The sequence below is a fragment of the Tachysurus fulvidraco genome, chromosome 21 (assembly GCF_022655615.1).
Source record: "Tachysurus fulvidraco isolate hzauxx_2018 chromosome 21, HZAU_PFXX_2.0, whole genome shotgun sequence".
In the NCBI taxonomy this organism is placed as follows: Eukaryota; Metazoa; Chordata; class Actinopteri; order Siluriformes; family Bagridae; genus Tachysurus; species Tachysurus fulvidraco.
This window is the reverse complement of record NC_062538.1, coordinates 12,764,596-12,783,494: the sequence shown is the minus strand read 5'-3', so window position 1 is coordinate 12,783,494 and position 18,899 is coordinate 12,764,596. Positions and strand designations below refer to the sequence as shown.

Here is an 18,899-nt window from a genome sequence, read left to right as displayed (position 1 = left end):
ACTTGGCCATTGCAGAACATTGTGCTTTGCCTTAAAAAATTCTTGGTTTGCTTTTACAGCATGCGTCGGGTCATTATCCATCTGCATTGTAAAACATCCGCCAGTGAGTTTTGAAGTATTTGGCTGAATCTAAACAGATAACATTAGTGATATATATTTCAGAAATCATCCCTCTGCCTTTTTCAATCATTCACATCATGAGCCACACAGGCTATAAAATGAGGCAGTATGCTTTGGATCATAAACAGTTCCTTTCTTTATCCGTACTCTTCCTCCATATATTTCCTTTATTCTGGTTGGAATTTGGCTCATCTGGTGGTCACAGGCACTGTCCTGTTTCATGACCCAATTTAGGATTAGTTTAAACTGTTGGACAGAAGCCCTCACATTTGTCGTATATTCTGGTATAAAGTGCAGTTCATCATTGTCTCAATTAATGTTTCCCAGGTCTACTGGCTACAAGGATGCCCTCCTCCGTTACTCCATATTATAGAACCCAAGAGCACCCAAACATGGCACTGTGCATTATAACCTCTGCATCTTAGTGTTCTCAATTCAATGGATATGGTTCAAAACTATGGTTCAAATCCTAAACACCCTCCCATACAAGCCACACGTTCTTTTTCTAATTGTGCTGTCATGAACCAGATGTGTTTAAAAATAAAATACACAAAGATTTGATGTGCTTACAGAGGCCTATAGTTCACATGATGTAGGGTTTTCCTTTGTATCTGAATGTAAATGTAGGATCATGAAATTCTATTCCTAAATGTTCATTTACTTTTGTGGACAAATGACTACATATTGAAATTTGATTTTGTTTTCATTTGTGGTTATTTGTTTGTTTATTGAAGTTAATAAAGTTCATTTTCCTAATGACATTAGATGTGCTTAACAAACTAGAATGTTCTATCTCTTGTAGAACCCACACATTTTTAAATGATCAGAAATAATTGTTGCCCAGGCCCTATTAGAATGTGTATCTGTTGTTAAAAATTAAAACATAACCGGAATAACAGAAAACTATCTATATCAGAAAAGCATTTTTTAAGAGGGAATATCACTCCTTAGCAGTAAAAATCAGGATCCAAACGTGATTTATGGCAGGGGTTCCCAAACTTTTCAGACCGCGACCCCCAGTATTAGACTGCTGATGACCCGCGACCCCCACCCCACAAAAGTGATCCAAAAGGGACATCATTACAACCTTTTTTAACATATAAAAAAATAAAATAAAATAAAAAATAAATAAAAATAAATAAATAAAGTTTCTGGAAATCATCTCGTGACCCCCGACCCCCAGTTTGGGAACTGCTGATTTATGGACTAAGGAGTCCAAGATTAGGCCAAACTATGGTGAAAGGAAGGATCTATTCCTGCAAAACATATCAAGCATGATGGAGGTGGTTTCATGGATTTATCTTGTATGGCTGCTTCTGGAACAAACTTACTAATATTTCTATATGATGTATTTAATTATACAGAATTAATTTAGAAGTAAACAAAAACATTCTGTCTCCCAATTTACAGAGAAATACGTCCAATGTTAATGGGAGCATCATGCAGCAGACATTGACCCAATGACCCACTGGCCAAATCAATCCTTAACTTAAATAAAAACGTAATACAGTTATTGCAAGCAATAAATATGCAGCCAAACATTAAGTGTTTTTTCATTTAGAGTCTGTTCTGGATGGTCTACCACCAAAGGTACCTGGTTCTAAGTCCTTTATCATATCTAGATTTAAACATTGGGAAACAAATGCTGATTTTCATGACAGTGTGTAGCAAAGAGATTTTTCCATTAATAATTTCATAAGGGAAATTTAAAATGCTGCCATCCATACAATATATTTCCATGTTTGTTGAAATAATAAGACAAAGTAGGATAGAAAGAGTGTCAGAATATTATGCTAAATACTTGAATGGCAGCACTCTCAAAACCAGTGTGATGCCATTGAGGAAAACAAATCAGACATGCTTTGCAGCTTGCTGTTTAGATACATTGGGTACCTGTTTTGAGGTTGATCTTTTTGTTATTTTGTCTGTTATTTTAATGTCATTCTTGTTTGCACTTAGCTGCCATGGTATGTGATGCAGTTCCTGGAGGAGTGCTCTATCCTTTATTACTGTCTGAGTGCTTATGTGTGTTTATGTATTCTATGCTATTTATATATAAATATGCCTTTTGGTGTGTTGCATAATAAAAGCTGACTTGGCTTTGACCCTGCACACACCACCATCATCCATTAATAAAGACATAATCTCTGAATGCATACCGTGAACTCTTTGAGGTTGTCATGTTTGTGCTGTTCATCAGGGGTAGGTTGTCCTCGACCACAGAAATGGCTATGCAGCCATACACACAGGTACCACAATGACTTGGGACTCGGGATGATATTGAAAGGAGGTGGAAGTGTCCCTCCTTCATCAAAGTAGCTCATCCACAGCTTGGTGCGGGCAAACTTCCACTCAATGTCAGCGTGATCCTGAATAAAAAAATGGAACCATTGTTAATTGTAACCATTGTCACCCTGATGCTGATGGGTTACTTTAAAAAAAGTCTTTGTGTCTTCTCAGGGTTTTTCTTTGCCATTGCCCCTGGCTTGCTCATTTAAGGAAAAAATATACATTTTAAAATGTAATTTCATTTTTAGAGTTGTATTGTTTCAAGCACTATCAAAAATGTCCAGCTTATTAATGAAACTGCTCATGTACTGATTGATCCACTATATTTACATTACAACAGGACAATGACACAAGGTCCAAAATGACATATAAATTGCTTGAAAAAAAGGAAGGTTTATGTTGTGAAATTGACAAGCAAAGTCTATATTTATATCCAAAAACTTGGGGCTGAAAATTGCTGTCCACCAATGTTCTGCACCTAATTTGAAAGAGTTAGTGAAAATTATAATTTTTGTAAATAAATTTGATATTACAACACAGCAAAAAGATTTTTTAGGAAAGCACTGTAGATTTACATCATGAGCAAGCCATAAGGGAAGCAGTTTTTATAACTGAAACATCTATCAACCTTGACCAAATAATAAACCCACTTTCAGAGTCACTAAAGATTAATATTAACATTCTATTTGCCCAAGTACATTGTTCACTGGTACTGTATATTCTCAAAGAGTACTTACAGCAATTAGCTGGTAGGAATTGTTCATCATAGCTATGAGCATGTTGAGCAGAACCACCAGTGAGATAACATTGTAGGTGCCAAACATAGTGGCCCCAACAAATTCAGTGAACTCATGCCGAGCTTTCACATTGGTTACATAGAGGCTGAGCAGACCAAACACAGACCAGAAGAGAGACTGAAGTGTCTCAAATAACCTAAATGGAAAGGATAGAAAAAAGAGAGACTCTGTGTGATAGAAAGAATATGCAGACAGACAGACATGCACACACAAAATCTAAACAGGCATTTTTGGTGAGTGATTAGATACACATACAAAGAGATAAAACATGTATGAAAATAATTAGGCATGCATTCATTTTTAGGTCACAAAAAATTCCAATCAATTTTTCACTTTGTTGAGTTTGTTAAGGACATATAATGCAGGGCATTCCAGTCAGACAGAGAGGAAGAAAAAGAAAGACAGATCTGTCTCCCTATGACTCAAGGACAAATATAAATACACCACATGAGATTTGTCCCCAACAACATTTCTTTCAAGGTTGAAAGAAAGAAGGTGAATGCTGACAGGGCATAAAACAGATAATAATTCATGTATTTTATTTTTTTAAAGAAATTTCATTTTCATCCCTCTTAGGACCATTGTTTTGTATTTGTTGAAATATCCTCCGATTTTTAACATACTGTTTCCACACACACACACCCATTTACACACTTGTTCTGGGGGAGGAATCTGGAGTATTTATTGCGATTCTTCTGATACAAAATTTTGTTTCATAGCTGACTCATTTACAAACAACAAACAAAGTCTCAATATCAAGTCAGGTTTTAGGTTATATACTTTCATGAAATAAAAAATGTTAAACAATATTGTGAATTCTTATAAGGTAATTTGTGCTACATTAGATGTTCTTTATATTTCTTATTTTAACTTGAAAAGAAACTGGGATTTAAGTGCTGGGATTTAAAAAGGCTATTACCTTTTTAACTTTCTTATATTTTACCTGTTTTACTGTGTACTTTTTTTTTATTATTATTGACTATGTTTTGATTGTATGTTCAGCTAGAGCTGAAATTAAATGTGCTTTAGAAATAAACTTACTTACTACTTAAAAATGTGTAAATTCAGCTGAGAGACAAGGCTCATGGTCAGTGTTTTGAATTTATGTCATTTTTTGTTACAGTATATTTAAGCTTGACTTCATATAAACAATAAAGAATACATTTAATGATGCCCAAGACGCTTTCCTAACTTACGTGGAGAAGGCATTGTTCTGCTTCTCACAGCGAATGCCTTTGCAGTGGTTTGGCTCATCGGCTGCTTCAGTTTCATAGTAGAAATAGAGTTGATTGAGACCATTAGCAAAGGCTAAGAGTACAAGGCAGTAGATGAAGAGGAATTTAAGAATATCAAGCAACATTCGGCCCAGTGAAATCTGCAGTGGGCCCAGGTGAGAATTGGCTGTGAAAAGCGAGATGAGCCGAAGTGAGCTGAAGATGTTGGCAATGGCAAACAACGCCTCAGCAATCAGTGTTGGGTGCCACATCTCCCACTCTTCACGAGGACGGGAGCTGTTGTACTGTCAGACCCCACAAACAAGAAATTTGTCATAAATGAAATGGTAATAAGGCTTGTCAGATTTTGTTTTCAGAACATCCATTCAGAAAGCTACAAGATAGGTACACTTATATGGTCAAAAGTTTGGAAACACCTGACTCTCACATCTTATAACCCCCACTAGACTTAACACTAGATTTTGGAATGTGACTACAGGTATATAGATATTTGCCACAAGACATTAGTGAGTGCAAACACAAAAGGCCTGGGGTGCAGTTTGCATTCCAGTTAATCCCAAATGTGTTCAGGCCACTGACGTGAAGGGAAATTCTAATGATGCAGCACATAAAGACATTCTCTATTATGTGATTCCAATTTTATGTCAACAATATTTGGAAGATGTGGTGTGATGGTCAGGTGTCCACAAATCTTATTTTGAATCTCTATGTAGTTAAATATTACAGCTTATCTTTGCAGAACTCACAAGGATTTTACCTTAAAGTAGGCCACCATTTTGAGAGATATGGTGGCTAGGTAGAGAGAGTTCATTGCAAAGTCCATCAGGTTCCACCAATCGTGGACATATTCAGTGAAGCCTCCATCCCACATCTCTTTAATCTCAGCCCAAATAAAGCCTGCAAAGATCAGAACAAGCATCTATAAGATGTTATTCAGGAATGTCACCATTAATGTCACCATCTGATTTAAAACACAGAATTTGCTTGAAAAGTTTCTTCTCTTCCTCGTGTCCTCATGAAACAATTAAAAATTTGATTAAATCACTTATGAGAATTAATTACTTCTGAGAGTCAAAACACCTTTAGGCAATTTTCTCAGAAACTACAAAATTAATGTAGCAGTTATTATTAAAATTTTTATAGTTTATTTTATTACGCTTATAGATGTGAATGGATTGTAGGCCTTGATGTGAAGGCCTTGGCAGACTTGATCTGTTATGGAGCTGCTATTGTCTCTGAGTAAGTACATATAAGAACTCATGCTTGGAGATGGAGATAAAAGACCCATGCTGCTTCTGTGAATGGTACATTAGGAGGACCACCACCCCCCAACCTCCAAAGGGAGTGAGCCGGCTGTCTGTGACCTGCCCCTCAACAGTGCAGATCTAAATACCAATAACTGTTGCTGCTCTGGGGAGCCATGATGCCTGTGTATACTAACTATGTGTGTCTGGGACTTCTTTGGCAAATAGCTTAACTCTAGTGATCTGATCTTTGGTGAGTGTGACAAAATATAGTGGCCTACCATGTGTGTTTGGGCTAGTGAGCCTAGGGCTTATATAGCTCTGACTTAAATGGTATGTGATCCTGGCTGCAACCTGAGATTATGATTAAATGGGTGTCTACATTATTGGGTTGAGTATAACAAAGTGTTTTTTTTTTTTTGTTTGTTTTTTTTTTATTTTATTTTATTTTATTGGGTCTAACAGAGAATTGAAAAGCTGCTTAAGACCATTTGTTTCAGACTGGAAGTGGGCACTTTGGGAGTGGCTGTGCTGTAATTCTCCAGAACCCTCAGTAATGGCAAATCAAGGATGGAGATGTGGCATTGGGCCAAAAGCTTTGCTTTTTGAAGAAGAGAGAGGACAGCAGCTCTTCTTCAGTTTGAGGGGCATTTAGATTTCTGGATTAGGGTTCATAGAGTAAATAAACGTTGTTGGTGCCTAGATGAGATTTTTTGTAAGATGCTTTTTGTTGTGGGGAGAGTTTGAATATTCATTAGGTCCTAGGCCATGCCAATCAGTACAGGGACAGAATTTCATTGCTGAACTGGGCATAAAAGCTGCACTAAATTACCATTAAGCAGTTGTTTATATACACACAAAAAAAACCTGTGGTCATTACAATCTGAATGTTGTCTACGTCTGCTGTCTAATGATTTGTTTAGTGGAGTCACCATTAATCACTGTGAAACTTTTTAATCACTGTAGAACCTTTTGTGTTTTTTGTTTGTTTGTTTTTTTTGTGTTGGGAAATTTCAACGAAACTCCGGAAGTAAACAAAAAGAGGAAAATACAGGAAAATACAGTATACAGTACACCAAGGAGAGACGACTGCGCGCTGCAATTATGTTCGTGGTTGTAATCTACTACATCGCTTGTATACAGCAGTCTATGCAAAGTCTTAATTTTCAGAATGAAGCGTGGATGCGGCTTGAAAATATCAGTTTAATGCTCTGCAAACGGCGAAGACGCATCGCAAGACACTTCAGGAGGAGGCGAGCATTACTTTTGCGAAACTGTGACATGCTCATCTTCCGAAAATATTGCCAACGACCCACTACGGCAGCTGGTTTAGTTCAAAATGCGCAATACTTTTTGCAGTTAGGTCTATTCGATCTCGGATCGTGTTCTCACCACAAATGAACAGTACCAGAGTTCGTTTGAAAGCGTACCGAGACCGGTACGATTCAACCGAACTAAACAAGACAGGTGTGAAAGCACCCTAAAACTCCGTAGATTAACAAGGAATTTTGAGAGACTTCTGCTAGCACATAGATGCTCTTTATTACTTTTTATTGATTTTATCACAGGGGACCTTATGGCACACTATTATAATATTACACTTGGATGCCCTTTATATGAATGCCTATACCAATTTGTAGACTTTCTCTTAACATATTGAAGCCTTGCAGCACTGTTTAGATTTTATCCAAGTATTAAAATACTGCAACTAGGCAATTAGGTTTGGCTCCAAGATGATGAAAAGACAGACAGACATGGGATGCTTAAATTACTTTCAACATATTTACCACTACATAGACATGCATGATCAAATTAACAGGCATCCTTACCCAGAACCCAAGGTAGGATCATCCATTCCACAATGGTGGGTGGTGGACCCTGAACATGCAGGTCAGTTTGCACAATGTGTTGTGAGGCCAAGAGCAAGAGGAAGAGGAAGGTCAAGTATGAGGCGGTGTGACAGATGAATTTTATGAAGGGTTTCTTGATGAAGAGACCCAGTGTGCTCTTTGGTGCCAGCAGGTAGACGATGGAGAAGACAGGAAAAAGTAGGCCAATGGTGAAACATGTTATCAACTTAACAACCCAGTGACGTCGCCGCCATCCAGGGAAGCCATCATACCACAGTGTGGCCAGTAGTTGCTGGCAATTTGGCTGAGCCACGAACTGTATCAAGAAAAAGACAGAACACATAGTTACAGTATGTAAGATATACGAATACTATAACAACACACTAATCTACTGAAAAAATAATAAATAGCTGGGACAGCTCTGCTGATGTTGATTTGCTTTTTATACATAAATATGCTATGAATTTATTTTTAAAAATACATTCTGCTTAAAAAGTACACCCTCAATTTATCAGAACCTAAATAACAATTGTGTGATCCTTACCATCTTCTATAAACAAATAATCTGAAGTGACAGAAAAGCAACAGATTTCAATATGTAGTAATTTTTCCAAAATGTAAATGGCAGGCATGGCCAAAGTTGTGGACCAATTTCTGAAAAAGTATCTTAATGCTCTTTCTTGTGGATGCACAGATAGCTGTGATTTCCCTATTTTAAAAACCACAAGCCAACAATAATATAGTTGATTACATGCAGCCTACAAGTAGTAGTAGTAAATGAAGAAAAACTAAGCAACTAATCAGCTAACAGATTAGACTCATCACTATCATATCTATAGCTACTTTTATTTATAACACAGACACATATTCAGGAATAACATCAAAGCCACCAGCCTAATATTGTTTTAGGCTGTGTGTGACCTGTTGATGCATGGGTTTCACAAGACCTCTGAAGGTGTGCTGTGGTGTCTGGTAACAAGATATTTGGAGCCCAAGTCAACACCTAGAACTATGTCATGTTCCTCAAACCAGTCCGTAACAAATTTTTTGCAGTTTGGCAGGGCAAAATTTTCAACCGAGTTTTATTCGGTTTATTTGGTCTACAACAATGTTTGGATAGGTGGCACCTGTTAAAGTAACATCTGCATGTATGCCAAAACATACGGCTCATACGGATCATATGGCTTCTGCTAGCTTGCCACTTTCAAATGTGCATTCTAATTCTATCTCTTCCCCAATTAAGAAATGCACATGAACCCAACCATCAATATGATGTACAAACTAATTCATCAGACCAGGCCAGCTTCTTCCATTACTTTTCAATGTTTCAATGTATGATTTCAATGCTCATGTGCCCATTGTAGATTTTTTTTACAGCAATACATGCTACAGTAAATGTTTTGTGAATTATTTCAGTAAATTATCTCATCTCAGTGTCTTAACATATGCAATGTCAAATGTATATTCATATCAGATTATTAAGGTTCATCAATAGTTTCCCAGAGTTATATGGGGATCAAATGCTATGATTGGATTTGATCAGGTGACTGAATACTTCAGTGTCAGCGTTTCACTATGCTCTAGAGAATGTAGCGTCACTTAAGAGAAAAATAATTAGAGATAAAAACCTAACACCGGGTAGAATGATCAGACACACACACATTAAAAAAGACCACTAGAAAATTAGACTATAAGTGACAGCAAACTATACTAGTAGCATTTCAAGCAAGGAGAAAATCTTTCTATTTCTTCACTTTAACTGAAGATTATTTACTGCATTATTAAATACCATAGCAAGATTAAGCAGGAATAAGACAGAAACATGCATCAGAGAAAAATGCACATCAATATGTAGCAACAATAGCAAAAATCATGCAAATATATATACACATTTGACATTGCATATACATATATACATTTGACATTGCATATACATATACAGTATATACATTTGACATTGCATATACAAATATATATTATGTATCACCACTTTTCACCTGTACAAATTGGACCTGAGACTACTTTTTTAACTTTTTTAACTTTTTTTTTTTTTTTTTTTTGGGACAAAATGTTTTGTTTACTGATTAAATAACAGAGTCAACATTCTATTAAACATATGTAACAAAATATGTACTAAAAGGATTATGCATATTATATATGCTACTGTATCTCTGGGTGAAATTATTTGCAAATATTGTATTAGCTTCTACTATTTTTTCCGGCAAACGAGAGGCACCAGCTTCATAAAGTTGAGAAATGTGTAAAGGACATCAGACTGTAAATGCTTATTAACACCCTGCTTGTACATGTACTAGAACCAAATGCAGCTAAAAGTAAGCTTTGATTGCAGAGTAAATCTGTATGACCTCATGTGCAGTTTTAGAATGTATTAGAAACACTGAAGCAGAGTTGAGGTTCTTGAGGTTCTATTTATAAGTGATGAGGATGGACAGGATTAGGAATGGGCACATCAGAGGGACAGCTCAGGTTGTCTGTTTTGGGGACAAGATAAGAGAGGCAAGATTGAGATGGTTTGGATATGTGCATAGGAGGGAGATGGTTATATTTGTAGAAGGATGTTGGAGATGGAGCTGCCAGGTAAGAGGTCAAGAGTAAAGGCCAAAGAGGAGATACTGTATATGGATGTGATGAAAAAGGACATGAAGGTAACCGGTGCAAGAATAGAGGATGCTGAGGATAGAGAGAAACAGATGATTTGCTGTGGAGACCCCTAACCGGAAAAGACGAAAGTAGAAGAAGAAATACTACAATACTGTGGGAATACTGCAATAATCATTAGGAATAGTGTTTTGGTGAACTGGGATGATTGGATATTGTTTTGTTCATCACTCTTTCACATTCATTCAGGTTTGTTGACAGTGTAGAGACTGACTACTTTAAGTCCCAGGATGCCCTCATGTTTCTGTCACCTAATTCATTATACTTATCCACTACATTATAATAAAAATGCTTGATAATATGTCTCATTCTAATGTTTGGTCATCATGCAATAGTATAGAGTTCCCAAACCAACAACCAGCAAATCTGAAAATCCTCAAACCTTAATAAAGTAAAGAAGTGTTGTACAGGAGATATCTTTTTTAGCGATATCTTTTTTCATAGATATTGGTAACAAGCACACATATATTATATATTAATAATTAAAGACATAGACTTGTTGAAGGGTGTTCTTTTGTTCACGACTTTACACACACACATAGGGCATGACATACAGGGGGATTTAAGTAATCTGCAATTCTAAATTTAAAAACCATGCCATTTCATGTGTTTCATGTATGCTTTAAATGTAAAACTTCTATTGGACATAAACTGTATTTTAATTGTGAGACTACAAAGACATATATTTTCCATTGTACTCTGTCTAACTGTCCATATACAGTAAATGTTTTCTGTTTCAGAAAAAGCAATAGCTTAACTGTAAAATCATAATTCAAATGATACAATGATACGTAAATAATTTTTATTGTCACAGCCAAATTTATTACAATGTGTTTTTTTCTTTCTTTAATTATCAAGATTTAGCAATGTTTTTTTGATTTTATTTACAATTTTAATGTGGATATCATGATACTGTATTAACTGGCCTTGTTGAAATTAAATATTTCACTTCATACATGTTTGTCCAAGCGAGATATATGTTCTTTTAAAAATGTTCCTCCTATTTTCTGCATCTTTTACATTTACCAAATAGCACCGAATAATGCCAAATCTTTAACATTCTTACCTCTTTCTGGTGGTATTTAATCGCCAACTTGAGCTTGGCTAGGTCTCTGCATTCCCTGGGGTCCAGCTCTTCACTGTGGTCATCACGGTGGTTGAGGATTGTCTCTAGCTCACGGGAACTTCTTGCTTGGTCCAGCAAGTCCTTAGCAAAGAGCTTGCATTGCTGTGAGAGCTCCTCATACTCCTGCCGGAATTCATTCTCCACCTTGCTGAGCTCCTTCAGCTCCCAGCCTAGACGGAATGCTGTGAGAATAGGATCCTCACTGGACAAAGCAATGAGTGAAGGACTTGCTAATGTCTTGTAAATGTTTAGTCGGGAGCGTGAATGACGAAGACTGTCAACCTCTGAGCTTGACACACATTCAACACAGTCACAGCGGATCTGGTGTGGCCGTGGCACAGTAACCTTGCGCTGCACAAGCAGTTTAATGATCTCATAATTGTTGGTGTGTGCAGCCAGCATGATAGGAGTGATATCAGGTGTGAATTCTGAGAACTGGGTGTCCATCATTAGTGCAGGTACCTAATAATAAAAAATATAAATATATGTATACAACATACCACACAATTTTGCATTGATAACTGCCTGTTTTCATTGTCCCTCTTAAGGTTAAGATAACTAGTTTAGGTTAAAATTGCTCTCAAAAGTAATTTGACAACTGCTTGAAAAGCAGTGTTATTATTATTGCTGTCACAAGGAGTGAGATCTGGCAAATACGGTGGATATGAAGTAATAACCACATTGTTCCTGCTTAAAAACAAAGTGATGGAGTGTGTGCAGGTGCATTTCCTGTAGGTGAATCAAAAAATGCAATTATCATTGCCTTGATGCACATAATTTATTATGCTATTATTTTTTTTGTTTTGAATACTAGCTGGGACGCATGGGCATGAAAAGCTTCACATCCACCATATTTGCCATATCTAACTCCTTGCAATAGTTTTTTTATTCTTAAAATTAATAATGAGACTAAAGGGAAATATATTCAGATTTATCAAGCAAATAACTAAATTCTAAATAAATTATTTGCACTTTAACATCTGTCAAAGGGATAGAAGAATTAAAATTGTCAAGATCACAAGCACCACATTAGATCACATCCACAAGGACCCCACTCAGAACAGACCAGACTCGTCAAAGTAGCATATACTACCTAACAGCAAAACCTGCACTTACATATATGGAATATATGTCCGTACAATAGAAATTTAACTTAATGAAAGCATTCAATATAATGCCCTGGAAAAATGCTTTTGGAATTTGATGAATGTGTCTAATATAAAGCTGATTTTGCTTTATTTTTGACGTAACATCTGACTTCAAATTAAATATGACAGATAGGATGTTTATCATGTGTAATATCATGTGCAAGTACTTTGGAATAAACATTGAAATGATTCCTTTGGACTTTTTGATTGCTGAATTCTGTCTAAGGTTGTTTCCATTTCAGAGAAAAGTCAAAGTCGAATACTTTATGACACTCAATCTAATCAGCCTTATATTAAAGTTTTGTGACAGAATCTTTAGAGGCAGGCAAGTTTTTGTTTTTAGTGTGTTTATCTTATGAAAATTTGGTTGAACGGAGATTTGTGGCAGTAGAGGTCTATAGAAAGAATTTCTAAATTTAACAAAAGTACTCTGGATATTTGGTTCTGCAACTGGATATTTGGTTCTGCAACTGTAGACACCTTCTTGGATTCATGGTTTTGTCAAGAAGACAACTTCTCCTAAATCTAACAATTAACTACTGTTCGGTCTTTTAGCAAGGAATCTGTTCAACTTCAGCTGCTCAGCTGCATCCTTTCTCAGTTAAAAGTCACATTGGATAATGGCATCAGCCATTATGTATTATGTAAATTTGAAATCACCCTCAACGATCACTGCCCACTTGCACGAAATAGAAAAAAGGTTATTCCAGATTGATTTTACAGTTAGACTGAAAAGAATCACTCAGTCTAGAGCAGTGGTTCTCAACCTGGGTTCGATCGAACCCCAGGGGTTCGGTGAGTCAGACTTAGGGGTTCGGCGGAGGATAAGACGCACCCGACTCATATGATTTGTGATGACACGTCCCCCTTGGCCATCATTGGCTGCAGGTGATCATGCAACATCGCTTGGCCTATCTGTGCTGCAGGAAATTTGGTGCACCCAGTAGTTGACTTGTGACTGTCGTGTTGGTACGTCGTGTGATTTCTTTCTTAATATTTTAATCCATTCATACTAACTATGTCGAGCAAAAAAAGAAAGTGGTCAGACGAATATGTACAATATGGATTCACATGTATAACGGAACATGATGGGAGTCAGCGTCCTATCTGCATTATTTGCAATGCCAAGTTGAGCAAGTCTAGTCTAGCACCGGCAAAACTAAGAGAACACTTCCTTAAGCTGCATGGAGATGGAAAATACAAGAACACAACGCTCGCTGAATTCAAGGTGAAGAGAGACAGATTCGATGAAAAGGCTACTTTGCCTGTTCTCAGCTTTGTACCCATCAACAAACCGATCCTCACAGCATCGTACGAAGTTGCTTACCTGATCGCAAAGCAGGGCAAACCACACACCATTGGTGAAACACTCATAAAACCAGCTGTGTTGAAGATGGCGAATATCATGCTGGGAAAAGCGGCTGAAGTTAAGTTATCCCAAATTCCTCTTTCAAATGACACCATCAGTGACAGAATAGAGGACATGAGCAAAGACATCTTGGCTCAAGTAGTTGCAGATCTGATTTCAAGCCCGGCAAAATTCAGCCTTCAACTCGACGAGACCACAGACGTTTCCAATCTAAGCCAGCTTGCTGTATTCGTGCGCTATGTGAAAGGCGACTCGATAAAGGAAGATTTTTTATTTTGTAAGCCTCTTACAACAACAACTAAGGCAGCCGATGTGAAGAAACTTGTGGATGACTTCTTCAAAGACAACAATCTTTCGTGGGATATGGTTTCTGCAGTTTGTTCGGACGGAGCTCCAGTCATGCTGGGAAGAAAGTCCGGTTTTGGTGCGCTAGTAAAAGCTGATGCACCACACATCATTGTTATGCATTGTATTCTGCACAGGCATGCGTTGGCAACAAAAACCTTACCTCCAACACTGGCAGAAGTATTAAAAATTGTAGTGGAATGCGTGAACTATGTGCGTGAGGCACCGCATCTTCAGTGAGCTGTGTAAAGAAATGTTCTGACAGGTGCTGAGTCGTGTTTTTGCCCTGCGTGTGGAATTAGCTCTGTTTTTGCAAGAGCACCAACATTTTCATGCAGATTGCTTCAAAAATTCGGAGTTCATTTTCATTTTAGCGTACATGGCTGATATCTTCGCAGCTCTCAATCATCTCAATCAACAGATGCAGGGAGGTGGAGTCAACATCATCGAAGCGGAAGAAAACCTGAAGGCTTTTCAAAAAAAGCTACCGTTATGGAAATGAATAGAGAACGATAACTTCGTAAACTTTCCCCTGCTAGACAACTGTGTATGTAAGATCGAAGATGTATCTGGAATTAGAGACATTTCTTTACTCGCGGAACTGAAGAAAGCAATTGCCACGCACTTAGATGAGCTTGCAAAGTCTCTCGACGGATACTTCCCTACAAGAGAGTCTTATCCAGCATGGGTGAGACAGCCGTTCACGTTTAGTGTTGAGACAACAGATGTCAATGATGAATACCTGGATGAAATCATTGAAATTCAGCAGAGCCAGGTCCAACAGCAACTCTTCAGAACAACAACGCTCTCATTTTGGTGTCAACAAATGGTAACGTACCCTGTTATTGCTAAGAAAGCTCTGGAGATTTTCATACCGTTTGTTACAACATATCTTTGCGAGCAATCATTTTCGAGGATGCTGGACATAAAAACGAAGAAAAGGAACAGACTTTGTTGCGAAAATGACATGAGAGTGGCACTTGCCAAGGTGAATCCACGCATTTCTGAACTGGTCTCGGAAAGGCAACAGCAGAAGTCACACTGATTTGCAGTAAATATTCATTATGATGTTTTTGTTTTTGTGTGAAAATCGTGTTTTAATGGTTTTGTTCTTTGAACACAGTGATGTTGTGATGCACGGTCCATTTTGTGCACCAGTAAAATATATACTTATGTTTTGAATTTGAAAAAAATCATATTATATTTTTCCAATTAACGAAGGGTTCGGTGAATGGGCATATGAAACTGGCGGGGTTCAGTACCACCAACAAGGTTAAGAACCACTGGTCTAGAGCTTCTTATTTTTCTTCTCTTGCTCTCTAGGACTGAAAATATTATGTATAAAAGATCTGCACTTCCAAAGCGAGAGTTTCTTTTTTATGGTGTTAAGACCTATTCCAGCTGCAATGGAACACAAGCAATCACTATTCATTATTTTTAAATGAACATGTTGTTACTTGCCTGTTTTTCACCACTGGGTTTCCTATAGGATAGCAGCAGCTCTACTGCACCCACCACCTCCTTGCGGATGGCATAGAGCAGAGCATCTCCCACATGCACACCATGACTCAGCAGCAGCTCCATTACCTCCAGATTCTCATTCTCAATGGCGATTAGAAGCGCACTGCGTCCTAGTGGGTCCAGGCAGTTAACATTAATATTATAATAGATCTCAGCCTGTTCAAGAGCCATCTTTACACCTGCATAGTCCCCCTTCTCCACTGCGCTTAGGTAGGCCCGCTCCTCTGCTGAGAGCTCGGCCTCTGCCCGCACAATCTGCAGTGGTATCCTGTCACGGTACGGCGAATAACTCGCCTTCTTGTAGTACAGCTGCGCCATGAGGTTCATGAGAATTTTAGGTCTCAGAAATCTGGACAGAAAAGAAACAAAGAATAAGTTACATTTCGACTGACTGATACATAAACCATTCTTTAGCAGAGAAGTCTATAAATTGTAGTGCCCAAAACATTTGGGTTCACGCAGGCTCATGATCCACAGATACTGCCATGAATAAGATCTTTAAACTGCGCAGAGATAAAATAAAGACAATATTAATTTGTAATAGTTTATATTAACAATATATTCTCCATGGGTTTCAGTGTATGTATCATGCACACACTCTCTGCACTTCTTCCTTGGCTACACCTACAATTCGATTGTATGATTATAATCATTTATTGTGATTATAATCATTTATTGTGATCATGATTATTAAGAGTTCTGTCTGCTGTTCCTCCTCTACTGAAAATGTTAGTGCTATTAGTGCTTGTTGCAGTTCCACTTTTGACCACTGGGTGCAATAACTGTGTGAAACCTTGTAGAGTTAAATAAGAAAGTGAACATTCTGCAACATGATTGTGAATCTAGAAAGAGAGGAACACAATGCAACATCCTTTTATATATTTTAGAAAACATTTTTAGAAAACCGGTAATGCAGAACAGTAGAAAAATGTTTATCTTATAAAAGCTTAAAATCATTTAATTGTAACACAAACTATTATGGAAAATATGTAGGAATTCTCGAGCGAATTTTTTTTTCAGCAATGAATTGGCATCGACTATGAGATTTTAATAGAGTTCTTTATTATTATTATTATTATTATTATTATTATTATTATTATTATTATTATTATTATTATTATTATTTTGCTTTTTATATACTTTTAGTTATATTGTTTTATTTGTTTGTTTTCTATTGGACTTTTATTTGTTTTATGGACTTTAATGTGAACTATACTGTACATTGTACTATATTGTTACAGGATGTATAACTTTATAAATATTAAAACAAGGTTTTAACTGGTTATTATGGGTATTTCATGGAAGTGAAATATGGGAATATGGAATATAGTGTCAAGCCTTGAGAACTGTCTTGTACATATTAAAGCAAGTAGAGGAGGAATCTGTATTGCAGTGAAAACCCATTCATTTCACATATGAATATAAATACATTTCTAAAGAAGGAGTAGCTGTTTGGATCCGCAGTGATATTGATCCAAAATGTGTCCATTCCCCATCTTTCTTTTGTGCTTGTTCTGCAATCCTCCCAGTTTGATACCTCCTTAGAAGGCTGAATTAGGATAAGTGGATTGAGAGAGTTGTGTGTTTGATCCTGATAAACATGCTACACCCACTCTTTCTTCCATGTGAAACTGACACAAGTATGATAGGGAATACTGGCAGAGTATCTCTGTCACCTCTATATATCACTCAAAAATGTTTGATTCAGTTTTACTTGTTATAGCACTATTTACAATGGCCATCTGTCTCAAGGCATCTTTACAGAAATCCAGATATAGATTTAAATGAATCCTTAATGAGCAAGAGGTAATGGGGGCAAGGGCAAGGAAAACTCCCTTGAGAGAAACAGACTTAAAAGGGAATTCATCCTTTCCTGGGTGACCAGGGTAACGTGATTATAAATATTTTTCCTTTATAATTGTATACTATAGAATCAGTTAGTGATGATTGATAAAAAAAAGTTCATGCTGGCTATGGTAAAAATGTTTCAGAACATACTGTACAGTAAATCACACAGTGCAGGGTCTGGGGCTGTGTAGCTGTAGCCTGGTCATATTACCACCACTGTCATCCACTGAAAATGCCTTCAATAGGTATGTGAGCATCAGAACTGGACCATAGATCAATGGAAGAAGGTGGCCTGTTCAGATTACCCATTTTTTCATTTACATAATGTGAACAGCTGGGTATGTGTACATTTACCTGGAGAAGAAAGCAATATAGTGGATGTTCTGCTGAGAAACATTGCATATTGGCATTCACATAGATGTTATTTTGACATGTACCATCTACCTAAATATGGTTGTTGACCATTTACACCCTTTCATAATAATCGTGTTCCCAAATGACACTGGCCTCTTTCAGCAGGATAGTAAACTGTGCCACACTTCAAAAATTGTTGCGGAATGGTCCAAGGAACATGACAGAGCTCAAGGAAATAACATGGCCTCAAAATTCCCCAGATCTAAATCAAGCATCTATGAGATATTCTGGAAAAACAAGTCTGATACATAAAGGCCCCAAGTTGAGTTAAGGAGTTGAGTCCAAAAGGAGTTAAAGCTGATACCGCAGCACACCTGCAAATTTTTTCCCTAAGTGGACCTTCAGAAATGGAGACCTTCTCAGTACTGTGAAGTACTATACATAGCAAGGCCCAATGTGGGTGCGCGGTACATGGCGAGGCCCAGTGGTGTAGTGAAATATATAATGAGGCCCAAGGTGGAGCGAGGTACATGGCAAGGCCAAAGAGGGAATAAGGACACAGTAAAGCAAGGAGGTTTTGTGGGCAGAGTGACTTCCTCAACCAAGCATGGAGGCAGAGCAGCTACTATGATGGGGCAGGGTGGGATGATGTAACATCCTCCACAAAACCAGGAAGTGGGGTGACATCCCATGTGGCAACCTCATGTTTTAGGATAGCTTTCTGTCACAAAACAGGGCTGGAGGTGGATACAAATGAGTTTATTTACAGTGTTGTACAAATTACAGTAGCTATTCCAAGACATTGTAGAAAAACAGTAACTTAAATAAGGCGAATAATAACTTAACACAAAACAGGTGCCCAAACTGAACACCTACAACTAAAGAAGACGTAAACTCAAACATGGATGGTTGCCCTCTGGTAGTCTGTCAAGGAAGTTTCTTAAATGTCCATGACACTATGGTGAAATACAGAA

At 37.3% G+C, this 18,899-nt stretch overlaps 1 protein-coding gene across 1 annotated transcript in view; it reads right to left on the bottom strand.

Moving 5' to 3' along the window:
• trpc5a (transient receptor potential cation channel, subfamily C, member 5a) overlaps positions 1–18,899 on the bottom strand; it is a 34,108-nt gene that overhangs the window by 8,605 nt on the left and 6,604 nt on the right. Inside the window, exons 2-8 of the mRNA XM_027139966.2 lie at positions 15,664–16,072; positions 11,281–11,802; positions 7,515–7,851; positions 5,199–5,338; positions 4,403–4,725; positions 3,147–3,342; positions 2,280–2,489 (exon numbers count right to left, since the gene is read on the bottom strand). Of these exons, the coding sequence (XP_026995767.1) occupies positions 2,280–2,489; positions 3,147–3,342; positions 4,403–4,725; positions 5,199–5,338; positions 7,515–7,851; positions 11,281–11,802; positions 15,664–16,050 (2,115 nt within the window). The 5' untranslated portion in view covers positions 16,051–16,072. The remainder of the gene's footprint in view (positions 1–2,279; positions 2,490–3,146; positions 3,343–4,402; positions 4,726–5,198; positions 5,339–7,514; positions 7,852–11,280; positions 11,803–15,663; positions 16,073–18,899) is intronic.